The following is a 21,458-nucleotide window of genomic DNA, read 5'->3' on the forward strand; positions in this document are numbered from 1 at the left end:
GAGGTTGAGGTGGGCGGGGTTGTATATTGGTGTATATTGTAGCGTCCCGGAAGAGTTAGTGCTGCAAGGGGTTCTGGGTATTTGTTCTGTTGTGTTTATGTCGTGTTACGGTGCAGATGTTCTCCCGAAATGTGTTTGTCATTCTTCTTTGGTGTGGGTTCACAGTGCGGCGCATATTTGTAACAGTGTTAAAGTTGTTTATACGGCCACCCTCAGTGGGACCTGTATGGCCGCTGACCAAGTATGACTTGCATTCACTTGTGTGTGTGAAAAGCCTTAGATATTATGTGACTGGGCCGGCACAGGTTTATTGGCGCTCTGTACTTCTCCCTACGTCCGTGTACACAGCGGCGTTTTAAAAAGTCATGAATTTTACTTTTTGAAACCGATACCGATAATTTCCGATATTACATTTTAAAGCATTTATCATAATAATTAGGGATGTCCGATAATATCGGACATCCCTAATTATTATGATTTTTTTTCTAAATGTAAAAGACTTCCTTGTGGTCTACATAACATGTAATGGTGGTTCTTTGGTCAAAATGTTGCATAGATGATGTTTTACACATCATCTTCAAGTCGCTTTCTGACAGTCGCTTCAGGATGCTCCGTTTTGTGGGCGGTCTTATTTACGTGGCTCACATTCGACAGCGTCTTCTCTCCGTCATTTTTGTTGTAGCGGTGTAGCGTGCAAGGATGGGAGTGGAAGAAGTGTCAAAAGATGGCGCTAACTGTTTTAATGACATTCAGACTTTACTTCAATCAATAACGGAGCAGCATCTCCTCATCTGGAAACAACAACCACACTAGAAATGTGTCCCGTGAAAAAAATAATAACTAAAGTTCCTTGGGTGTATAATATAAACTCACTACACCGGTATGTTTTAGCGCTTTCATGGCGAGTTTACTGGCAGATATAAGTAAGAACTTTACACTACTTTATATTAGAAATGGCAACAGCGGAGGATGAATGTCCCATAACAAGAAGATAGAGAAAAAGAAGAAACTTATCGACTACGGTGTCGGCACAAACTACAAAAGCGGACGTGCCCAATTTTTCAGGATTTATGCAGATCCCAAATACGGATCAGCAGGGACCAGAGGGTAAGAAAAATTGCTTTTGCATAATATTGCAAAACAAAACGCCAGATAATGTCTTACCTTATACACACACCATAATAATACTCGTATGTTGAAGCACAGTACAATCCATCAAGCGGTGTGGCTTCATAGCTCACCAAAGTCCTACTAAAACATTTTGATCGATTTTTGAGCGCCGTGTGTAATGTTCTATATTTTCAATGGAACATTTAAAATGTTGGTGTTGTTTACTTACCATCGTATTGCAGTCTTCATGTATCTCTTATTTGTGACTGCCATCTACTGGTCACACTTATCATTACACCATGTACCAAATAAAATAGCTTCGAGGTGAGTATGCTCAACCAAAATGATTCCATACATTAGGCGCACCAGGTTATAAGGCGCACTGTCGAGTTTTGAGAACGGAAAAAACTGGCGACTTAGTTGCCAGAATTTTTGTGTTAAATTTACAATGTTTTTTTACAACATTATATTGTGAATGGAAAAACAGTACAAGTTTGTTTTTTTTATTCTGGCAACTTAGCTGCCAGTTTTTCTACCGTAAAAACAAATGTACCGTCTTTCCATTCCCAGTAATACACCGTTAAAAACAACAACCGTAGATTTTACAGTCAAAAAATGGCAGCTCAGTCAACAGAATTTTAACGCAAAAAAACATAGTTTTTTTCAATTTACAGTAAAGAAAAAGGTCAAATGTATTGTCATTTTTATTAATTTGCTGGGTAGTATGGAGAATGCATATATTTTTAAGAGTTATTTCTTTATTCGTAGTCATGTTTAAAGCAGCTAATATTTTCCCATGTGTACGGTACTCTTTATGCTTGTATCTTATGTCCGCAAGTAAACTCTGTGCCTTACCTTGAAAGAGTTGGAATTTCATCTTATCAGTATTAGAACAAAGAGACTGTATTCCTTTCTGGGCAGGGTGGGGGCTGTTTTTGTATTCAATAAGTTGTCTCTTTCCGTTTGATTTTCAGACCGCTTCTAGATGCTGGTATTAGCCCACTGTAAGAGTGGTCTCCTAAAGCTTTAGTAAAACTTGATAATATTCCTATTCTGTCTTGATGGTCCTTCTTACTCAGCATATATTTCATCTGAAAGAACTTGGGATTGACCAGTGACTGCAATTCCCTAAGAGGAAGACTGGTCTGACGCTACAGTAGTTTGCTGTAAAGTTAAGTATATTATTTTTATTTAGACAAAAACATGTTTGGAAAGTATGATAATATACTGCAATATTTGTTGCAATATTGGATACTATTAAAGTTTAAAAGGTACGCAATTTCAAGCAGTATATATATATTTTTCTGTCAAATTGGAAAAAAATCCATTGCATTTAGGGGGAAAAGTACTTTATTGACAAATAATTTCCAGGTGTTTGCAGGCCAAACACCTGTGTTCTAGAGGTTTTAGCTATAAGCCACAAGAATGAGGGGGAATTTTTTTTTACTTATTCGTGCTCATGATATATTTGTCAGATGGGTGCCCTCTACAAAGGCGAGTACATCCAAACACGGGCTCAAACATACAACCCCTAGAATAAATGATGGAATCCCCAGTTTTGGAGGATGTTCATTCAGTTGTTCAATTTTGTAGACAAAAACACGTAACAGACACAAAACTATAATAATTTCTAATGGCAACTTACTTAGCTTGAATTGTGCCTATCGTTCACAATCGTTATGAAAGACATGACGACGGGTGGGTTTTTGAAAAATGCATTCTAAATATTAAATAAATGCGATCTAAAGTCCGCTTAAAATAGAGCCTACAGGAGCTGTTCAATTCTCCCTATAGAGGCCCTAAAAAACATCCAAACGCCCCCAATATGGTTTCATATACATGATGTAAGTATATAGTAACATTTATAATAACATTACACATTAACATTAACAATAATATTTACGTATTTTGATCAATTTAAGCAAAAATGCATCTCAGCGTTCTTCATCACTGAACATTACTCACTGCAGACTTTATGAGAGCCAACAAACATAATAAAACATCACTCACTGCACAAGGTCAGCTGTCATTAGGATGCCGACTGCCAGGATGTTCATATATTCCCATTTAGATGAAGAATTGTATCGTCTTCGCCAGTTCCAGGTCCAAAATGGCTGTCAAGTGTGTCCCAACTTGTCGGAATACCTACTCAGACTTCTTCTGTCCAGGTGAGATGCATGATTTATGATCTAGAATAAACTTACAGGGAGCAAGGAAGCGAGGAAGGAGCAGACCACTCGATGTAAACATAGGGACGCAGGATTGATTGATTGATTGAAACTTGTATTAGTAGATTGCATAGTACAGTACATATTCCGTACAATTGACCACTAAATGGTAACACCCGAATAAGTTTTTCAACTTGTTTAAATCGGGGTCCACGTAAATCAATTCATGGTCAAATTAATGGATCACAGCGCTGCTGTAAATAGTTTGTCTGCGTTAGCACTCGTAATAACAATATCACTAATGCTTGGTTAATATTCAAGTCACGAAATGTAAATGGAGTTTTGGTGGCACTTTTTGAATGGTTATCGGATTTTATGGGTGGACTAGAGGACCTCCCATTGTCTCCGCTGTAAGTGGGCTTTTATTTACGTTTATTTAATATTTAGAATGCATTAAAAAAAAATTTTGTCATGTCTTTAATAATGATGGTCAATGATAGGCAAAATTCCAAATAAAAGTGCAGTTCCCCTTTAAGAGACACTAAAAGAAATCAAGAAAATAACAGTTACATTTTTCAATCGAGCTCAGTAAAAATATATACCTTAATTCTGAGAAAAGAAGTATGGAATCATGAAAAACAAACAGACAAAAACTAGTACCTTGTTGCACCACCTCTGGCTTTTATAACAGCTTGCAGTCTCTGAAGCATGGACTTGACTGCGATGACTACGATGTGGCCCTGAGTGAAAACGACTTTGACACCTCTGTTCACTTCTCTGACTCAATCCAAACAACCTTCTCTAGTCATGGCGCAGGAAAAAAAAAAAACCTTCAGCCAGCACAAAAAGTCAACAAACATTTCACACAACACAACCTGCTAACTGAATGTTGGCGATATTATAAAAAAACAACCAAAAAATTCTAAATTACACCCATTTTTTTTTAATCCATTGCAAGGCATGATGGGAAAAATGCAAAAAAAAAACACTTATTCATGTTTGCCGCATTTTAGCTGCTTGATACTTCTGATTGATTTCAAAGCTCTGAGGTCGTTGCGTATGTAAACAAGGCAAGAGTTGAACCTTCACATACTCTTAATATTCAATTATAATTATCAATTAAATACCCATTATATTATTATAATATGTACGCATGCATCTATATGTAGGGATGATGTTCGAAATCGGTTCTCCCGGTTGTTCGATAAGAAAAGAACTGATTCCATGGACTCGAATCCCTTTTTGAGAACCGGTTCCCGTTATCAAGGCCACTATAGTAAAGAAAAAGAGTTGGTTCTTTATTCGAATCCCTTCCCACGTACAGGAAATGCCCTGTGGGACGGCAATGTAATGCCCATTTGATTATAGACTCTTACTGACACCTTGTGGCGATATGAAAATACTACGCGTCATTAGTTTGGGCACTTCCGGGTTGGCGAAGTTCATGAGACAATTGAGAAGTAGACAAGTTGTGTTAGCTCTTACAAGCCTTGAAAAAGATAGGTCTGTAAGTAAACTGTTTAACTTGTTTATGTAACTCAATATTAAGGTGGAAAGTGGTTAAGGTTGATACTAAGATGTTTATTGAAAAACGATTTTTGTGCACTGTTTCAATGGATATTTTGAGGACTTAAAATGGCTGCCAGTCGTGTATTTCCACCATCGAAATAGTTTCAACACTCAGAAGTATTTGTTTGATGATAGTACTGTATATTTGTGTGGAGCTAATATTTACATATTGTGTATTACATTTCAGTATGTTAACTGAATCACGTAGCTTATACATTTGTCATTGTGTGTATTTCAGTTAAAAAAACAAAAAAAAACAGTCCAGTGCAAGACAAAAGTAAAGATAGGAAAAGACAAAGCAAGATCAACAACAATAAAGAGCCTAAATGGATTAATCTGCTTTGGATTGTTTGTTAGCTGTCTGCCAAGCTGTATAACCTCAACACGTATAGTGAGTGCAGAACAGGCAATATGCAATTATTGCCAGGCTTCGCTCTCATGTAAGGGGTGAAGAATTGTTGATTGATGACTGTGGTCTTCTTAGTGTCATAGTGTGTGTAGTTAGTATGTTCCAATAGCAGCAGAAGTGCACTTTTTGGAGAGCTGTATTATTTTCAGTTTTGTGCCCAAGGGACTGATTTTATTTAACACTATATTATCATTTATACACCTATAGTGATCACAGAAACAGGTTGTTTTTGTGTTACTGTATATATTTGTTTTTCGGGGAAAATCCCACTTAATATACTTGGGTAACAACAGTCTTTTTTTTTTCTTTTTCTTTTTTAGGCGGTGACAGTCAATATTTATTTATTTATTTTATTTTATTTTTTTCTTATAAAATAAAAGTGAGCTTTTGTTAAACCAAATATTGTGTTTATTTCCATATACAACAACCTATCTGGGTTTGATAAGAGAATCGATAAGGGATCGGTTCGATAAGAGGATTCGATAATGGGCTCGAACTCGATAATTTCTTATCAAACATCATCCCTATATATATGTATGTATGTCTATATATGTGTGTATATGTATACATATATGTATGTGTGTGTATATATATGTGTATATATGTATGTTTATTTATTAATTATTACTTTACATGCATATTTGTTTAGCCCAGGGGTCAGCAACCCGCGGCTCCGGAGCCGCATGCGGCTCTTTGATCAGTCTGATGCGGCTCAGCTGCATACCTGCCAACGCTCTCGATTTTTCCGGGAGACTCCCGAATTTCAGTGCCTCTCCCGGAAATCTCCCGGGGCGATCATTCTCAGATTTTCACCCGTACAACGATATTGAGGGCGTGCCGTGATGGCTCTGCCTTTAGCGTCCTCTACGACCTGTCGTCGCGTCCGCTTTTTTCACCATACTAACTACGTTAGTCAAAAGTTGTATGCGGCTTTTGCATACACAGGTAAGTGACTGCAAGGCATACTTGATCAACACTCATACAGGTCACACTGAGGGTGGCGATATAAACAACTTTAACACTGTTACAAATATGCGCCACATTGTGAACCCACACCAAACAAGAATGAAAAACACATTTTGGGAGAACATCCGCACCGTAACACAACATAAACACAACAGAACAAATACCCAGAATCCCTTGCAGCCCAAACTCTTCCGGGCTAATTATTAGTAGATTGCACAGTACAGTACATATTCCGTATAATTGACCACTAAATGGTAACACCCGAATACGTTTTTCAACTTGTTTAAGTCGGGGTCCACGTAAATCAATTCATGGGAGTTAAAAACGTTTTGTTGCGTGCAGAAATTTTATTTCATTTTCTCTGCAGTCGTTCATTGATTTCATAAATGTAATCCATAATAGTTTGTTTATACATAGCACAAAGCAAAAAAAAAACTTTATATGCAATGTTATTTCATTTTAAATTTCAAGAGTTTTGTGGCTCCCATTGTTTTCTTTAATTTGTAAAACGGGTCAAAATGGCTCTTTGAGTGGTAAAGGTTGCCGACCCCTGGTTTAGCCCAATGCGGCCCCCAAGGCAAGAAAGTTTGGACACCCCTGCTTTAAACAATCAATGTGTACGGCAGCTAATGGCCAGAGCATGCACAGGAAGAACACTGTACTGACCTCTTGTGGAAACATAAGACACTGAGTGGAAAATATAACTGATGACACAAATACGTGCAGTGCTGACATTCTAAGGACATGTAACCACAATATGTGCAAATTGGGAAGAAACACATGAGTGTTAAGAGTGGCACCACGTAATGACTTTATTTTGCAGCTTGTAAACCGTACAGCAGCTGTTGTAGTACCATGGACAAATAAATAGTATAGTGTAACTTTGTGTAGCACAATAAAAGGGACACATGTTAATATGACACATAGACATGGATGTGGCACACAGTGTATAATACACATGGGGTATCAGAGTGAGCTTTTTTTTTTAATGAATATTTACTAGTGTTTGCCACGTTGAAAAATAACTTACTTCACTGACTCGGATGGAAATAGTGCCTGGTCTTTGACACAGAAGAGGAAAAAAAGTCTTCCTCGCGGTGCAAGTGGGGACCCATGCTAAGCTGTAGTAGAGATGCTACCAGTCCTCCCATGGTGACGGTTCCTTGAGGGAGCAAAAGGTTTTTCCGGGCCTCGGCGGCCTTCAGCCGTCCAGCGGTTTCCCCAAATACACCATGGTGACCTCGGTGTTGCCGTACACCGCGGAGACGGCGGGGAACAGGCAGGCTTTGGGCAGCCCCCGGAAGGCGATCCCGAGAAACTCAAACCCCCTCTCGAAGGCTAACGTCTTGTCATCCATGTCGAGAATTACTCGTATTCGCTCTCCGATCTGTAGAAAGCAGTGTTAGAATGCACAAAAGCAGGGTCAAAACTGTTGCATAAGAGTGTACAAACCCCCTTTCCATATGAGTTGGGAAATTGTGTTAGATGTAAATATAAACGGAATACAATGATTTGCAAATCCTTTTCAAGCCATATTCAATTGAATGCACTACAAAGACAACATATTTGATGTTCAAACTCATAAACTTTATTTATTTTTTTTGCAAATGATAATTAACTTAGAATTTCATGATTGCAACACGTGCCAAAGTAGTTGGGAAAGGGCATGTTCACCACTATGTTACATGGCCAGTAAACGTTTGGGAACTGAGGAGACACATTTTTTAAGCTTCTCAGGTGGAATTATTTCCCATTCTTGCTTGATGTACAGCTTAAGTTGTTCAACAGTCCGGGGGTCTCCGTTGTGGTATTTTAGGCCTCATAATGCGCCACACATTTTCAATGGGAGACAGGTCTGGACTACAGGCAGGCCAGTCTAGTACCCGCACTCTTTTACTATGAAGCCACGTTGATGTAACACGTGGCTTGGCATTGTCTTGCTGAAATAAGCAGGGGCGTCCATGGGGACATTGCTTGGATGGCAACATATGTTGCTCCAAAACCTGTATGTACCTTTCAGCATTAATGGCACCTTCACAGATGTGTAAGTTACCCATGTCTTGGGCACTAATACACCCCCATACCATCACACATGCTGGCTTTTCAACTTTGCGCCTATAACAATCCGTATGGTTCTTTTCCTCTTTGTTCTGGAGGACACGACGTCCACAGTTTCCAAAAACAATTTGAAATGTGGACTCGTCACACCACAGAACACTTTTCCACTTTGTATCAGTCCATCTTAGATGAGCTCAGGCCCAGCGAAGCAGACTGCGTTTCTGGGTGTTGTTGATAAACTGTTTTCGCCTTGCATAGGAGAGTTTTAACTTGCACTTACAGATGTAGCGACCAACTGTAGTTACTGACAGTGGTTTTCTGAAGTTTGCCTAAGCCCATGTGGTGATATCCTTTACACACTGATGTAGCTTGTTGATGCAGTACAGCCTGAGGGATCGAAGGTCACGGGCTTAGCTGCTTACGTGCAGTGATTTCTCCAGATTCTCCGAACCCTTTGATGATATTACGGACCGTAGATGGTGAAATCCCTAAATTCCTTGCAATAGCTGCTTGAGAAATGTTTTTCTTAAACTGTTCAAAAATTTGCTCACGCATTTGTTGACAAAGTGGTGACCCTCGCCCCATCCTTGTTTGTGAATGACTGAGCATTTCATGGAATCTACTTTTATACCCAATCATGGCACCCACCTGTTCCCAATTTGCCTGCACACCTGTGGGATGTTCCAAATAAGTGTTTGATGAGCATTCCTCAACTTTATCAGTATTTATTGCCACCTTTCCCAACTTCTTTGTCACATGTTGCTGGCATCAAATTCTAAAGTTAATGATTATTTGAACATCAGTTTGAACATCAAATATGTTGTCTGAATATGGATTGAAAAGGATTTGCAAATCATTGTATTCCGTTTATATTTACATCTAACACAATTTCCCAACTCGTATGGAAACGGGGTTTGTATTTTGCGTCCTCTTCTACTGATGTTTCCTCAAGCTATGGTGTCTATGGAAAAGTCCGGAACTGGCGATTATTTTATATTTTTGTGTTTGAGGTCATCGTTGACCAGGGTGACAAAAAACGGGCAATGAAGTGCTGAAAATAATAGTTGACATGTTTTCTCCACACAGCCTATGCGGGGAAATGGGCTCCGGTTCTGTAGATGACATCACACCAAGAGGGGGCGTTCAAGTACAGTTAGTTTTTTGAGTAATGGGTAGATAATTAAGTGGTATTACGGGAAATGGCAGCCAGATTAATTTTCAGGAGCAATAAATTGATAAAGAGAACTTTTGAGGGTAGTCTGGAAGCTATGGGTCCTTTAATTGTTGGGGAAACGAGCTGGCATCTTTTAGGAAAAGCGGGAGTCTCCTACCTGATATTTGGGCGCGTTGTTGCACTGCGGGAAGTTCCCGCTCACTTCCCCGTTGTGCAGCAGGTTGTTGTCCACCAGGTTCCATCCCCAGCTCTGGTCGTCGCTGCCCAGCAGGGCCACGTAGCCCTGGCACTGCATGGACGCCCGCTTCGTGGCCAGGCCGATCACCGCCACCGTCCCCAGGGGCCCTTCCCACCAGATCTCCCAGGCGTGGCGCCCCTCCGAAAAGCCGATCTTGCCCCGCGCCCCGTCGGTGCTCTGGGCGATGGGGTTGCGGTGCAGGGTGAAACCGTTCTTCTTCACGTACACGTTGCGGGAGCAATCGTGGGAGCTCAGAGCGTGCTGGTAAGATTTGAGCTGTCGGGACCGGGAGGGAAAATATCAATTAGATGTGTTGTGACGTTGTTTGCAACTTTCAAACGTGCTGAGCAACGTAACAGAACTAAAAGTAGACAAAAGTATTGGGACACTTAGGACTACCACTGGACAAAAGTTTTGGGACACTTACACTGGACAAAAGTATTGGAACACTTACGCCTAAACTTGACAAAAGTATTGGGACACTTCGGACTACCACTTAACAAAAGTATTGGGACACTTAGGACTAAAACTTGACAAAAGTATTGGGACACTTCGGACTACCACTTAACAAAAGTATTGGGACACTTAGGACTAAAACTGGACAAAAGTATTGGGACACTTCGGACTACCACTTAACAAAAGTATTGGGACACTTAGGACTAAAACTGGACAAAAGTATTGGGACACTTAGGACTACCACTGGAAAAAAGTTTTGGGACACTTACACTGGACAAAAGTATTGGAACACTTAGGACTACAACTTGACAAAAGTATTGGGACACTTAGGACTACCACTGGACAAAAGTCTTGGGACACTTACACTGGACAAACGTATTGGGACACTTACGCCTAAACTTGACAAAAGTATTGGGACACTTCGGACTACCACTTAACAAAAGTATTGGGACACTTAGGACTACCACTGGACAAAAGTCTTGGGACACTTACACTGGACAAACGTATTGGGACACTTACGCCTAAACTTGACAAAAGTATTGGGACACTTCGGACTACCACTTAACAAAAGTATTGGGACACTTAGGACTAAAACTGGACAAAAGTATTGGGACACTTCGGACTACCACTTAACAAAAGTATTGGGACACTTAGGACTAAAACTGGACAAAAGTATTGGGACACTTAGGACTACCACTGGACAAAAGTTTTGGGACACTTACACTGGACAAAAGTATTGGAACACTTAGGACTACCACTGGACAAAAGTCTTGGGACACTTACACTGGACAAACGTATTGGGACACTTACGCCTAAACTTGACAAAAGTATTGGGACACTTCGGACTACCACTTAACAAAAGTATTGGGACACTTAGGACTAAAACTGGACAAAAGTATTGGGACACTTCGGACTACCACTTAACAAAAGTATTGGGACACTTAGGACTAAAACTGGACAAAAGTATTAGGACACTTAGGACTACCACTGGACAAATGTATTGGGACACTTAGGACTAGCACCTGCCAAGTTTGCGGGCCCGACCAACGCTGCTTGGCGTGGTGCAGTGGAAGAGTGGCCGTGCGCAACCCGAGGGTCCCTGGTTCAATCCCCACCTAGTACCAACCTCGTCATGTCCGTTGTGTCCTGAGCAAGACACTTCACCCTTGCTCCTGATGGGTGCTGGTTAGCGCCTTGCATGGCAGCTCCCTCCATCAGTGTGTGAATGTGTGTGTGAATGGGTAAATGTGGAAGTAGTGTCAAAGCGCATTGAGTACCTTGAAGGTAGAAAAGCGCTATACAAGTACAACCCATTTATCATTTATTATTTAGTTATTTTTAATGTCCACTCATAATAGCGTTTTAGCTACTAATTAATGACTGTCATAGCCTATCATAACAACGGTTTGACTGCAAATTGTCACTTCTCTGGGATTGCTTTTGTGTACGTGCCATCCTGTTCACCCCCAATTTTGATTTGTACTTGTAAGAAATATAGACTGAGCAAAACCTAAAAGAGTTACCGTATTTTTCGGACTATAAGGCACACTTAAAATCCTTTCATTTTCTCAAAACTCGACAGTGCGCCTTATAACCTATGCATAATGTACGGAATAATTTTGGTTCTGCTTACCGATCTCGAAGCTATTTTATTTGGTACATGGTGTTATGATAAGTGTGACCAGTAGATGGCAGTCACACATAAGAGATACTGTGCATGTAGACTGCAATATGACTCAAGTAAACAACACCACAATGTTAAATGTTCCATTGAAAATATAGAACATTACAAACGGCGCTCAAAAATCGATCGATATGTTTTAGTAGGACTTTGGTAAGCTATGAAGCCGCACCGCTTGATGGATTGTACTGTGCTTCAACATAGGAGTATTATTATGTTGTGTGTATAAGGTAAGACATATTATCTGGCGTTTTGTTTTGCAATATTATGCAAAATGAACTTTTCTTAGCTTCTGGTACCTGCTGATCTGTATCTGAGATCTGCATAAGTCCTGAAAATGCGCGCGCGTCCGCCTTTGTAGTCCGTGCTGACACCGTAGTCGATAAGCTTCTTCTTTTTCTCTATCTTCTTGTTATGGGACATTCATCCTCCGCTGTTGCCATTTCTAATATAAAGTAGTGTAAAGTTCTTACTTATATCTGTCAGTAAACTCGCCATGAAAGTGCTAAAACATACCGGTGTAGTGAGTTTACATTATTCACCCAAGGAACTATAAGGCACACTTAAAATCCTTTCATTTTCTCAAAACTCGACAGTGCGCCTTATAACCTACGCATAATGTACGGAATAATTTTGGTTCTGCTTACCGACCTCGAAGCTATTTTATTTGGTACATGGTGTTATGATAAGTGTGACCAGTAGATGGCAGTCACACATAAGAGATACTGTGCATGTAGACTGCAATATGACTCAAGTAAACAACTCCAAAATGTTAAATGTTCCATTGAAAATATAGAACATTACACACGGCGCTCAATCCATCAATATGTTTTAGTAGGACTTTGGTAAGCTATGAAGCCGCACCGCTTGATGGATTGTACTGTGCTTCAACATAGGAGTATTATTATGGTGTGTGTATAAGGTAAGACATATTTTCTGGCGTTTTTGTTTCGCAATATATGCAAAACAAACTTTTCTTAGCTTCTGGTACCTGCTGATCTGTATCTGAGATCTGCATAAGTCCTGAAAATGTGCGCGCGCCCGCCTTTGTAGTCCGTGCCAACACCGTAGCTTCTACTTTTTCTCTATCATCTTGTTATGGGACATTCATCCTCCGCTGTTGCCATTTCTAATATAAAGTAGTGTAAAGTTCTTACTTATATCTGTCAGTAAACTCGCCATGAAAGTGCTAAAACATACCGGTGTCGTGAGTTTACATTATTCACCCAAGGAACTTTAGTTATTAGAGAGTTCCGGTCGGACTGTTTTTCACGGGACACATTTCCGGCGTTGTTGTTGCACTAATGAGCCGCGCATGTGAGATGTATGAACACTATTTTTAAAATGTATATTTTTGCATTGTTTTAATGAGTAACATATATATTTCAAACTTTTCGGGAGGCGGGTGTTGTTGGTGTTTGAGTTACGGCTTCTTTCAACAAGCTACTTGTAACTGCAAAACCATATACTGTAAATGTATCATTACAACATGATATTATTATGATATTAGATGTCAACAAACTGATGAAGAAATTCAAACATGCCGTTCGGCCGATCTCGCTCATGGATGATCGGTATCGGATTCGGCAGTAAAATAAACCCGGATCGTACCTCGACCACACAGACATTGTTTTGGTACAGTTAGGCCCATTTCAAATCAGAATCGTGCATTTATTGCTCTGTGGGTGTGCATAGTAGACATTATCGGCGTATAAACGGTAAAGTTTAGATCCATGTGGGACCCAAAAAATTTACTGTGGGACCCCATTTTAAAAATTCATAGTTTGATTTTTCACTGGTTTTCACAGGCTTAACACTCGCGCATGTGAGATGTATTCATGAACACAATTATTTTTAAAATTGATAGTTTTGCATTGTTTTAATGAGTAAAATCTTGTTTTTTGGGGGGTTTTTCAAACTTTTCGGGAGACGGGTGTTGTTGGTGTTTGGGTTACGGCTCCTTTCAACAGGCTACTTGTAACTGCGAAACCATATACTGTAAACGTATCATCACAACGTGATATTATTATGATATTAGATGTCAACAAACGGATGGAAAAATTCAAACATGCGATCGGTATCGGTATTGTATCGGCCGATATCACTCATGGATGATCGGTATTGGATTCGGCTGTAAAATAAACCCGGATCGTGCCTCGGCTACACAGACATTGTTTTAGTACAGTTAGGCCCATTTCAAGTCAGAATCGTGGGTGTGCACAGTAGACGTTATCGGCGTATAAACGGTAAAGTTTAGACCCATGAAGGAAAAAAGTGAATGAATGATTATAACTGAATAAATTTACATAAAAATTAGTGAATTAAGCAACGTTTACGACAATCTTTTTCCAAAACACAATATAGAATATGATATATAACAGAATAATGCATACATTTATTTTCAAAACGCTTACAAAAAATGTGGGACCCCAAAATTTATATTTTTGCATTGTTTTAATAAGTAAAATCTTGGTTTTGTTTTTTTTTTCAAACTTTTCGGGAGGCGGGTGTTGTTGGTGTTTGGGTTACGGCTTCTTTCAACAGGCTATTTGTAACTGCGAAACCATATACTGTAAACGTATCATCACAACTAGAGATGTCCGATAATATCGGCAAATGCTTTAAAATGTAAAATCGGAAATTATCGGAATCGTTTTTTTTTTATTATCAGTATCGTTTTTTTGTTTTGTTTTGTTTTGTTTTTTAAATTAAATCAACATAAAAAACACAAAATACACTTACAATTAGTGCACCAACCCCAAAAAAACTCCCCCATTTACACTCATTCACACAAAAGGGTTGTTTCTTTCTGTTATTAATATTCTGGTTCCTACATTATATATCAATATATATCAATACAGTCTGCAAGGGATACAGTCCATAAGCACACATGATTGTGCCTGCTGCTGGTCCACTAATAGTACTAACTAGGGATGTCTGACAATGGCTTTTTGCCGATATCCGATATTCCGATATTGTACAACTCTTTAATTACCTATACCGATATCAATCGATATATACAGTCGGGGAATTAACACATTATTATGCCTAATTTGGACAACCAGGTATGGTGAAGATAAGGTACTTTTTTAAAAAATTAATAAAATGAAATAAGATAAATAAATTAAAAACATATTCTTGAATAAAAAAGAAAGTAAAACAATATAAAAACAGTTACATAGAAACTAGTAATTAATGAAAATGAGTAAAATTAACTGTTAATGTTAGTACTATGTGCGTGCTGCTGGTCCACTAAATCATGTGTGCTTACGGACTGTATCCCTTGCAGACTGTATTGATATATATTGATATATAATGTAGGAACCAGAATATTAATAACAGAAAGAAACAACCCTTTTGTGTGAATGAGGGGAGGGAGGTTTTTTGGGTTGGTGCACTAATTGTAAGTGCATCTTGTGTTTTTTATGTTGATTTAATTAAAAAAACAAAAACAAAAAAAAAACGATACAGATAATTTCCAATATTACATTTTAACGCATTTATCGGCCGATAATATCGGCAGGCTCTAGTACTAACCTTTAACAGTAAATTTTACTCATTTTCATTAATTACTAGTTTCTATGTAACCGATTTTATATTGTTTTACTTTCTTTTTTTAATTCAAGAAAATGTTTTTAAGTTATTTATCTTATTTTATTTTATTATTATTTTTAAAAAGTACCTTATCTTCACCATAAATGGTTGTCCAAATTAGGCATAATAATGTGTTAATTCCACGACTGTATATATCGGTATCGGTTGATGTCCGTATCGGTTGATATCGGTATCGGTCATTAAAGAGTTGGACAATATCGGAATATCGGATATGGGCAAAAAGCCATTATCGGACATCCCTAATCACAACGTGATATTATTATGATATTAGATGTCAACAAACGGACGGAAAAATTCAAACATGCGATCGGTATCGGTATTGTATTGGCCGATATCACTCATGGATGATCGGTATCGGATTCGGCCGTAAAATAAACCCGGATCGTGCACAGTAGACATTATCGGCGTATAAATGGTAAAGTTTAGATCCATGAAAGAAAAAAGTGAATGAATGTTTATAACTGAATAAATTAACGTAAAATTAAAAAAAACCTCCCTCCCCCATTTACACTCATTCACACAAAAGGGTTGTTTCTTTCTGTTATTAATATTCTGGTTCCTACATTATATATCAATATATATCAATACAGTCTGCAAGGGATACAGTCCGTAAGCACACATGATGGTCCACTAATAGTACTAACTAGGGATGGCCGATAATGGCTTTTTGTCGATATGCGATATTCGGATATTGTCCAACTCTTTAATTACCGATACCGATATCAACTGATACCGATATCAACCGATATATACAGTCGGGGATTTAACACATTATTATGCCTAATTTGGACAACCAGGTATGGTGAAGATAAGGTACTTTTTAAAAAGTTAATAAAATAAGATAAATAAATAAAAAACATATTCTTGAATAAAAAAGAAAGTAAAACAAGATAAAAACAGTTACATAGAAACTAGTAATTAATGAAAATGAGTAAAGTTAACTGTTAAAGGTTAGTACTATTAGTGGAGCAGCAGCATGCACAATCATGTGTGCTTACGGACTGTATCCCTTGCAGACTGTATTGATATATATTGATATATAATGTAGGAACCAGAATATTAATAACAGAAAGAAACAACCCTTTTGTGTGAATGAGTGTAAATGGGGGAGGGAGTTTTTTGGGTTGGTGCACTAATTGTAAGTGTATCTTGTGTTTTTTATGTTGATTTTTATAAACATTTGTTTTTTTAAAAACGATACTGATAATAAAAAACCGATACCGATCATTTCCGATATTACATTTTAACGCATTTTTCGGCCCATAATATCGGATATCGGACATCTCTAGTACTAACCTTTAACAGTCAATTTTACTCATTTTCATTAATTACTAGTTTCTATGTAACTGATTTTATATTGTTTTACTTTTTTTTTAATTCAAGAAAATGTTTTTAATTTATTTATCATATTTTATTATTATTTTTTAAAAACTACCTTATCTTCACCATAAATGGTTGTCCAAATTAGGCATAATAATGTGTTAATTCCACAACTGTATATATCGGTATCGGTTGATATCGGTATCGGTCATTAAAGAATTGGACAATATCGGAATATCGGATATCGGCAAAAAGCCATTAAAGTTAAAGTTAAAGTTAAAGTACCAATGATTGTCACACACACACTAGGTGTGGCGAGATTATTCTCTGCATTTGACCCATCACCCTTGATCACCCCCTGGGAGGTGAGGGGAGCAGTGGGCAGCAGCGGTGGCTGCGCCCGGGAATCATTTTGGTGATTTAACCCCCAATTCCAACCCTTGATGCTGAGTGCCAAGCAGGGAGGTAATGGGTCCCATTTTTTTTATAGTCTTTGGTATGACTCGGCCGGGATTTGAACTCCCAACCTACCGATCTCAGGACGGACACTCTAACCACTAGGCCACTGAGTAGGTTTTAAAAATTATCGGACATCCCTAATCACAACGTGATATTATTATGATATTAGATGTCAACAAACGGACGGGAAAATTCAAACATGCGATCGGTATCGGTATTGTATTGGCTGATATCACTCATGGATGATTGGTATCGGATTCGGGTTCCTACATTATATATCAATATATATCAATACAGTCTGCAGGGATACAGTCCGTAAGCACACGATTGTGCGTCCACTAATAGTACTAACCTTTAACAATTAATTTGACTAATTTTCATTAATTACTAGTTTCTATGTAACTGTTTTTGTATTGTTTTACTTTCTTTTTTATTCAAGAAAATGTTTTTAATTTATCTTATTTATTTTATTAATATTTTAAAAAAGGACCTTATCTTCACCATACCTGGTTGTCCAAATTAGGCATAATAATGTGTTAATTCCACGACTGTATATATCGATATCGGTTGATGGCGGTATCGGTTGATGGCGGTATCGGTTGACATCGGTAATTGAAGAGTTGGACAATATCGGAATATCAGATATCGGCAAAAAGATTCACAACGTGATATTATTATGATATTAGATGTCAACAAACGGATGGAAAAATTCGTGGGTGTGCACAGTGGACGTTATCGGCGCATAAGATGTCCGATCCGGTCCAAGTGTGTGAAACCCACCTTGGCCTTGTATGACGGGAGGTTGCACAGGATGTCGGACCGCAGCGCCTCGTCGCTCAGCGAGCGGGCACACAGGCTCCGCCACACCTCGCTGTTTTCATCCGCCAGCATGTTGCTCCAGTGCCAGCACACCAAGGCGCACTGGGTCAGATCCAGCATGTCCAAGTAGGAGAAGATGTGCTCCAGGACCCGCGCGGGCAGCCTCCCCGCCACCCCTGCGCCTGCCCCGGCGTGAAGAGGGCCGGCGGAGCTGCAACCAGCTCCCGACGCCGCGCCCAGACTAGAGGAGCCTCCCCCGGCCGCCCCCGACATCATAGCAGTATGTAGCGGAGTGGGAGCAGTTAACGCGTTAGAATAAGTCCCGCTTATGAATAAAAGGTCGACATTTTGTGGGTGGCGCTGGAACCACAACAGTCTGGATCCCACTCTTCCGACTTCGACGGCTGGGGGCGTGGAGGTCCTCGAAGGCAGAATAACTACAACGACTAATACCACACAACTCGAGTGCGCAGCCTGGCCAAACTCTTTTAAATCGTATTAAAATACGTTTATATACTTCATTTATGAGGAATAAGTGGTAACATGAGACTAAGTCACCGCCGAGGTCAAATTAGTGTTTGCGTCCTGCCAGGACCTTGAAGGTGACGTCACAACAAACGCTGTCACTGGGGCAGGCGATACTGAACAATGTAGTGTCGAGACGATACTAAGTTAATGCGGGACTGATACTTTTTAAAGATTCTTTGTCATTCAGCAAAACAACTAAAGTTTGAGTTACCTCATTCATTTTTGTATTTTATTGCATTTTTTATGCAATTTGTCGTTTAAAATGACCTAAGAGTGTGTAACCTAAAATAATATTTGTAAGTTATAAGGGAAAAGCGGTAAAAAAAAATGGATGGGCTACAAAAATACAAAACCTACCTTTTATTACACACAATTGTTTAAGCAAAAACAACCTAATCAACAGTATAACATATATATTTAAAGAAAAAAGACCAAAAAAACAAAAGAGTAACAGAAAAAACAACTGAAAAATCGATTCGATACATTGATGTTATCGATGTTTGGTTTGCTCTGCCCGACTTTCGCAGTCAAGTGTTGCCGTTATCACCTTCTTATTGATGCTTTTTTGTGATAATTATAATAATGTAAATAAAATAACAAAATGGCAGCTCTAATCAAATAAAACAAAAAACATGCACTACTCTGACCACTGCTATTCGTTTAAAATGGCGACTGTTTGTAAATTACCATGCTGCAAAAAAATTATGAGGCAAATAAGAACACATTTGCATCCTCCCACTGAAAAAGGAAATTAAACTTAAATTAAATAAGTTGATCTCCAGCGCCGAGTCTTTTATTTTTCGGTTGGCGGTCACGTGACGTGATGCGGAAGTGACGCGCGGCACTCAAAAAGAGTTCAGCATTTGGGTGACGTCACAACAACCGCTGCCAATGGGGTAGGCGATACTAAACAATGTAGTATCGAGACGATACTAAGTTAATGCGGGACTGATTCTTTTCAAAGATTCTTTGTAAATGTTTGTTTCCTTACATGCAAACATATAGAAGTGAGCCGCATGAATTCAAAAAGGAAAAAAATCACACATTATAATTTGTCCCCACAAAACAAAACAATTCTTCAGCAAAACAACTAAAGTTCAAGTTCCCTTATTCATTTTGTGATTTTTGTATTTTCTTACATTTTTAATGCAATTTGTTGTTTAAAATGACCCAAGACTGTGTAACCTAAAATAATATTTGTATTTGTAAGTAACTGAACTACAAAAATACAAAACCTACCTTTTATTACACACAATTGTTTAAGCAAAAAAACGAATCAACAGTGTAAAATATCTAAAAAAATAAAATAAAATAAAAAAAGCAAAAGAGTGAAAATAGACAGAAAAATTGATTCTATTTATTTATATAGCTACTACCGTAGTATTGATATTATCGATGTTTGGATTGCTCTGCCCGCCCTTCGCAGTCAAGTGTTGCAAGTGTTAACGATGCATGTATTTTTTTAAATAGTTTTAATGATGATAATTATAATAATAAAATTAAAATGACAGTTAAAAAGAAAACTGTGCAATTAACAGTGCAATAAACAGCAATAACAGTGCAATACATTTTAATAGTGCAATATACACATCACGTATTTCATTTAACCGACAGTATTGCCGTTTTTCTTTATTTTTTTATTTTTTTATTTTCACAACATGGTCACGACTGCCTAGTTTCTCTTGTTATATTCTTATTTTAACTGTTATATTTGTATTCTTACTGTTACTTTTTATTTTTCATTGTTATTGTTATATTTTCTATTTTATTTCCATTTATACCTCCATTATTTACTTTTTAAATTTTATCTCAATTTTGTACACTGCTGCTGGAATTAAAATGTTCCTGAGGGAACTCTCCTGAAGGAATCAGAGTACTATCTATCTATCCATCTATCCATCTATCCATCTATCCATCTATCTATCTATCTATCTATCTATCTATCTATCTATCTATCTATCTATCTATCTATCTATCTATCTATCTATCTATCTATCTATCTATCTATGCGCAGCCTGGCCAAAATCTTTAAACCATATTAAAATACGTTTTAGACTTATATTTATACTTTAGACTGATACTTTTTAAAGATTCTTTGTCATTTTGTCCTTACATGCAAACATATAGAAGTAAGCCGCATGAATTCGAAATGGAAACAAATGACACATTGTAATTTTGTCCCCACAAAACAAAACAATTCTTCAGCAAAACAACTGAAGTTTAAGTTCCCTTATTAATTTTTGTATTTTCTTGCATTTTTAATGCAATTTGTTGTTTAAAATGACCCAAGACTGTGTAACCTAAAATGTGTAAGTAATTAGGGACAAGCAGTAGAAAATGGATGGATGGATGGATGACTACAAAAATACAACACCTACCTTTTATTACACACAATTGTAGAAACCACCTAATCAACAGTGTAAAATATCTAAAAAAAGAAAGAAAAAACAAAAAGAGTAACAGAAAAAAATTGTGTGAGAGTCCAGTCCATAGTGGATCTAACATAATAGTGAGAGTCCAGTCCATAGTGGATCTAACATAATAGTGAGAGTCCAGTCCATAGTGGATCTAACATAATAGTGAGAGTCCAGTCCATAGTGGATCTAACATAATAGTGAGAGTCCAGTCAATAGTGGATCTAACATAATAGTGAGAGTCCAGTCCATAGTGGATCTAACATAATAGTGAGAGTCCAGTCCATAGTGGATCTAACATAATAGTGAGGGTCCAGTCCATAGTGGGTCTAACATAATAGTGTGAGAGTCCAGTCCATAGTGGATCCAACATAATAGTGAGAGTCCAGTCCATAGTGGATCTAGCATAATATTGTGAGAGTCCAGTCCATAGTAGATCTAACATCATAGTGAGAGTCTAGTCCATAGTGGGTC

At 38.1% G+C, this 21,458-nt stretch overlaps 1 protein-coding gene across 1 annotated transcript; it reads right to left on the bottom strand.

Moving 5' to 3' along the window:
* Positions 1-7,009: 7,009 nt before the first annotated feature.
* fbxo45 (F-box protein 45) lies at positions 7,010-18,641 on the bottom strand. The gene is made up of 3 exons (XM_061965856.2): positions 18,004-18,641; positions 9,612-9,968; positions 7,010-7,609 (listed from the first exon to the last, which is right to left on the bottom strand). The coding sequence occupies exons 1-3, from the start codon at positions 18,316-18,318 to the stop codon at positions 7,424-7,426; spliced, it is 858 nt and encodes a 285-aa protein (XP_061821840.1). The 5' UTR covers positions 18,319-18,641; the 3' UTR covers positions 7,010-7,423.
* Positions 18,642-21,458: the final 2,817 nt, after the last annotated feature.

The sequence above is a fragment of the Nerophis lumbriciformis genome, linkage group LG07 (assembly GCF_033978685.3).
Source record: "Nerophis lumbriciformis linkage group LG07, RoL_Nlum_v2.1, whole genome shotgun sequence".
Taxonomy (NCBI): domain Eukaryota; kingdom Metazoa; phylum Chordata; class Actinopteri; order Syngnathiformes; family Syngnathidae; genus Nerophis; species Nerophis lumbriciformis.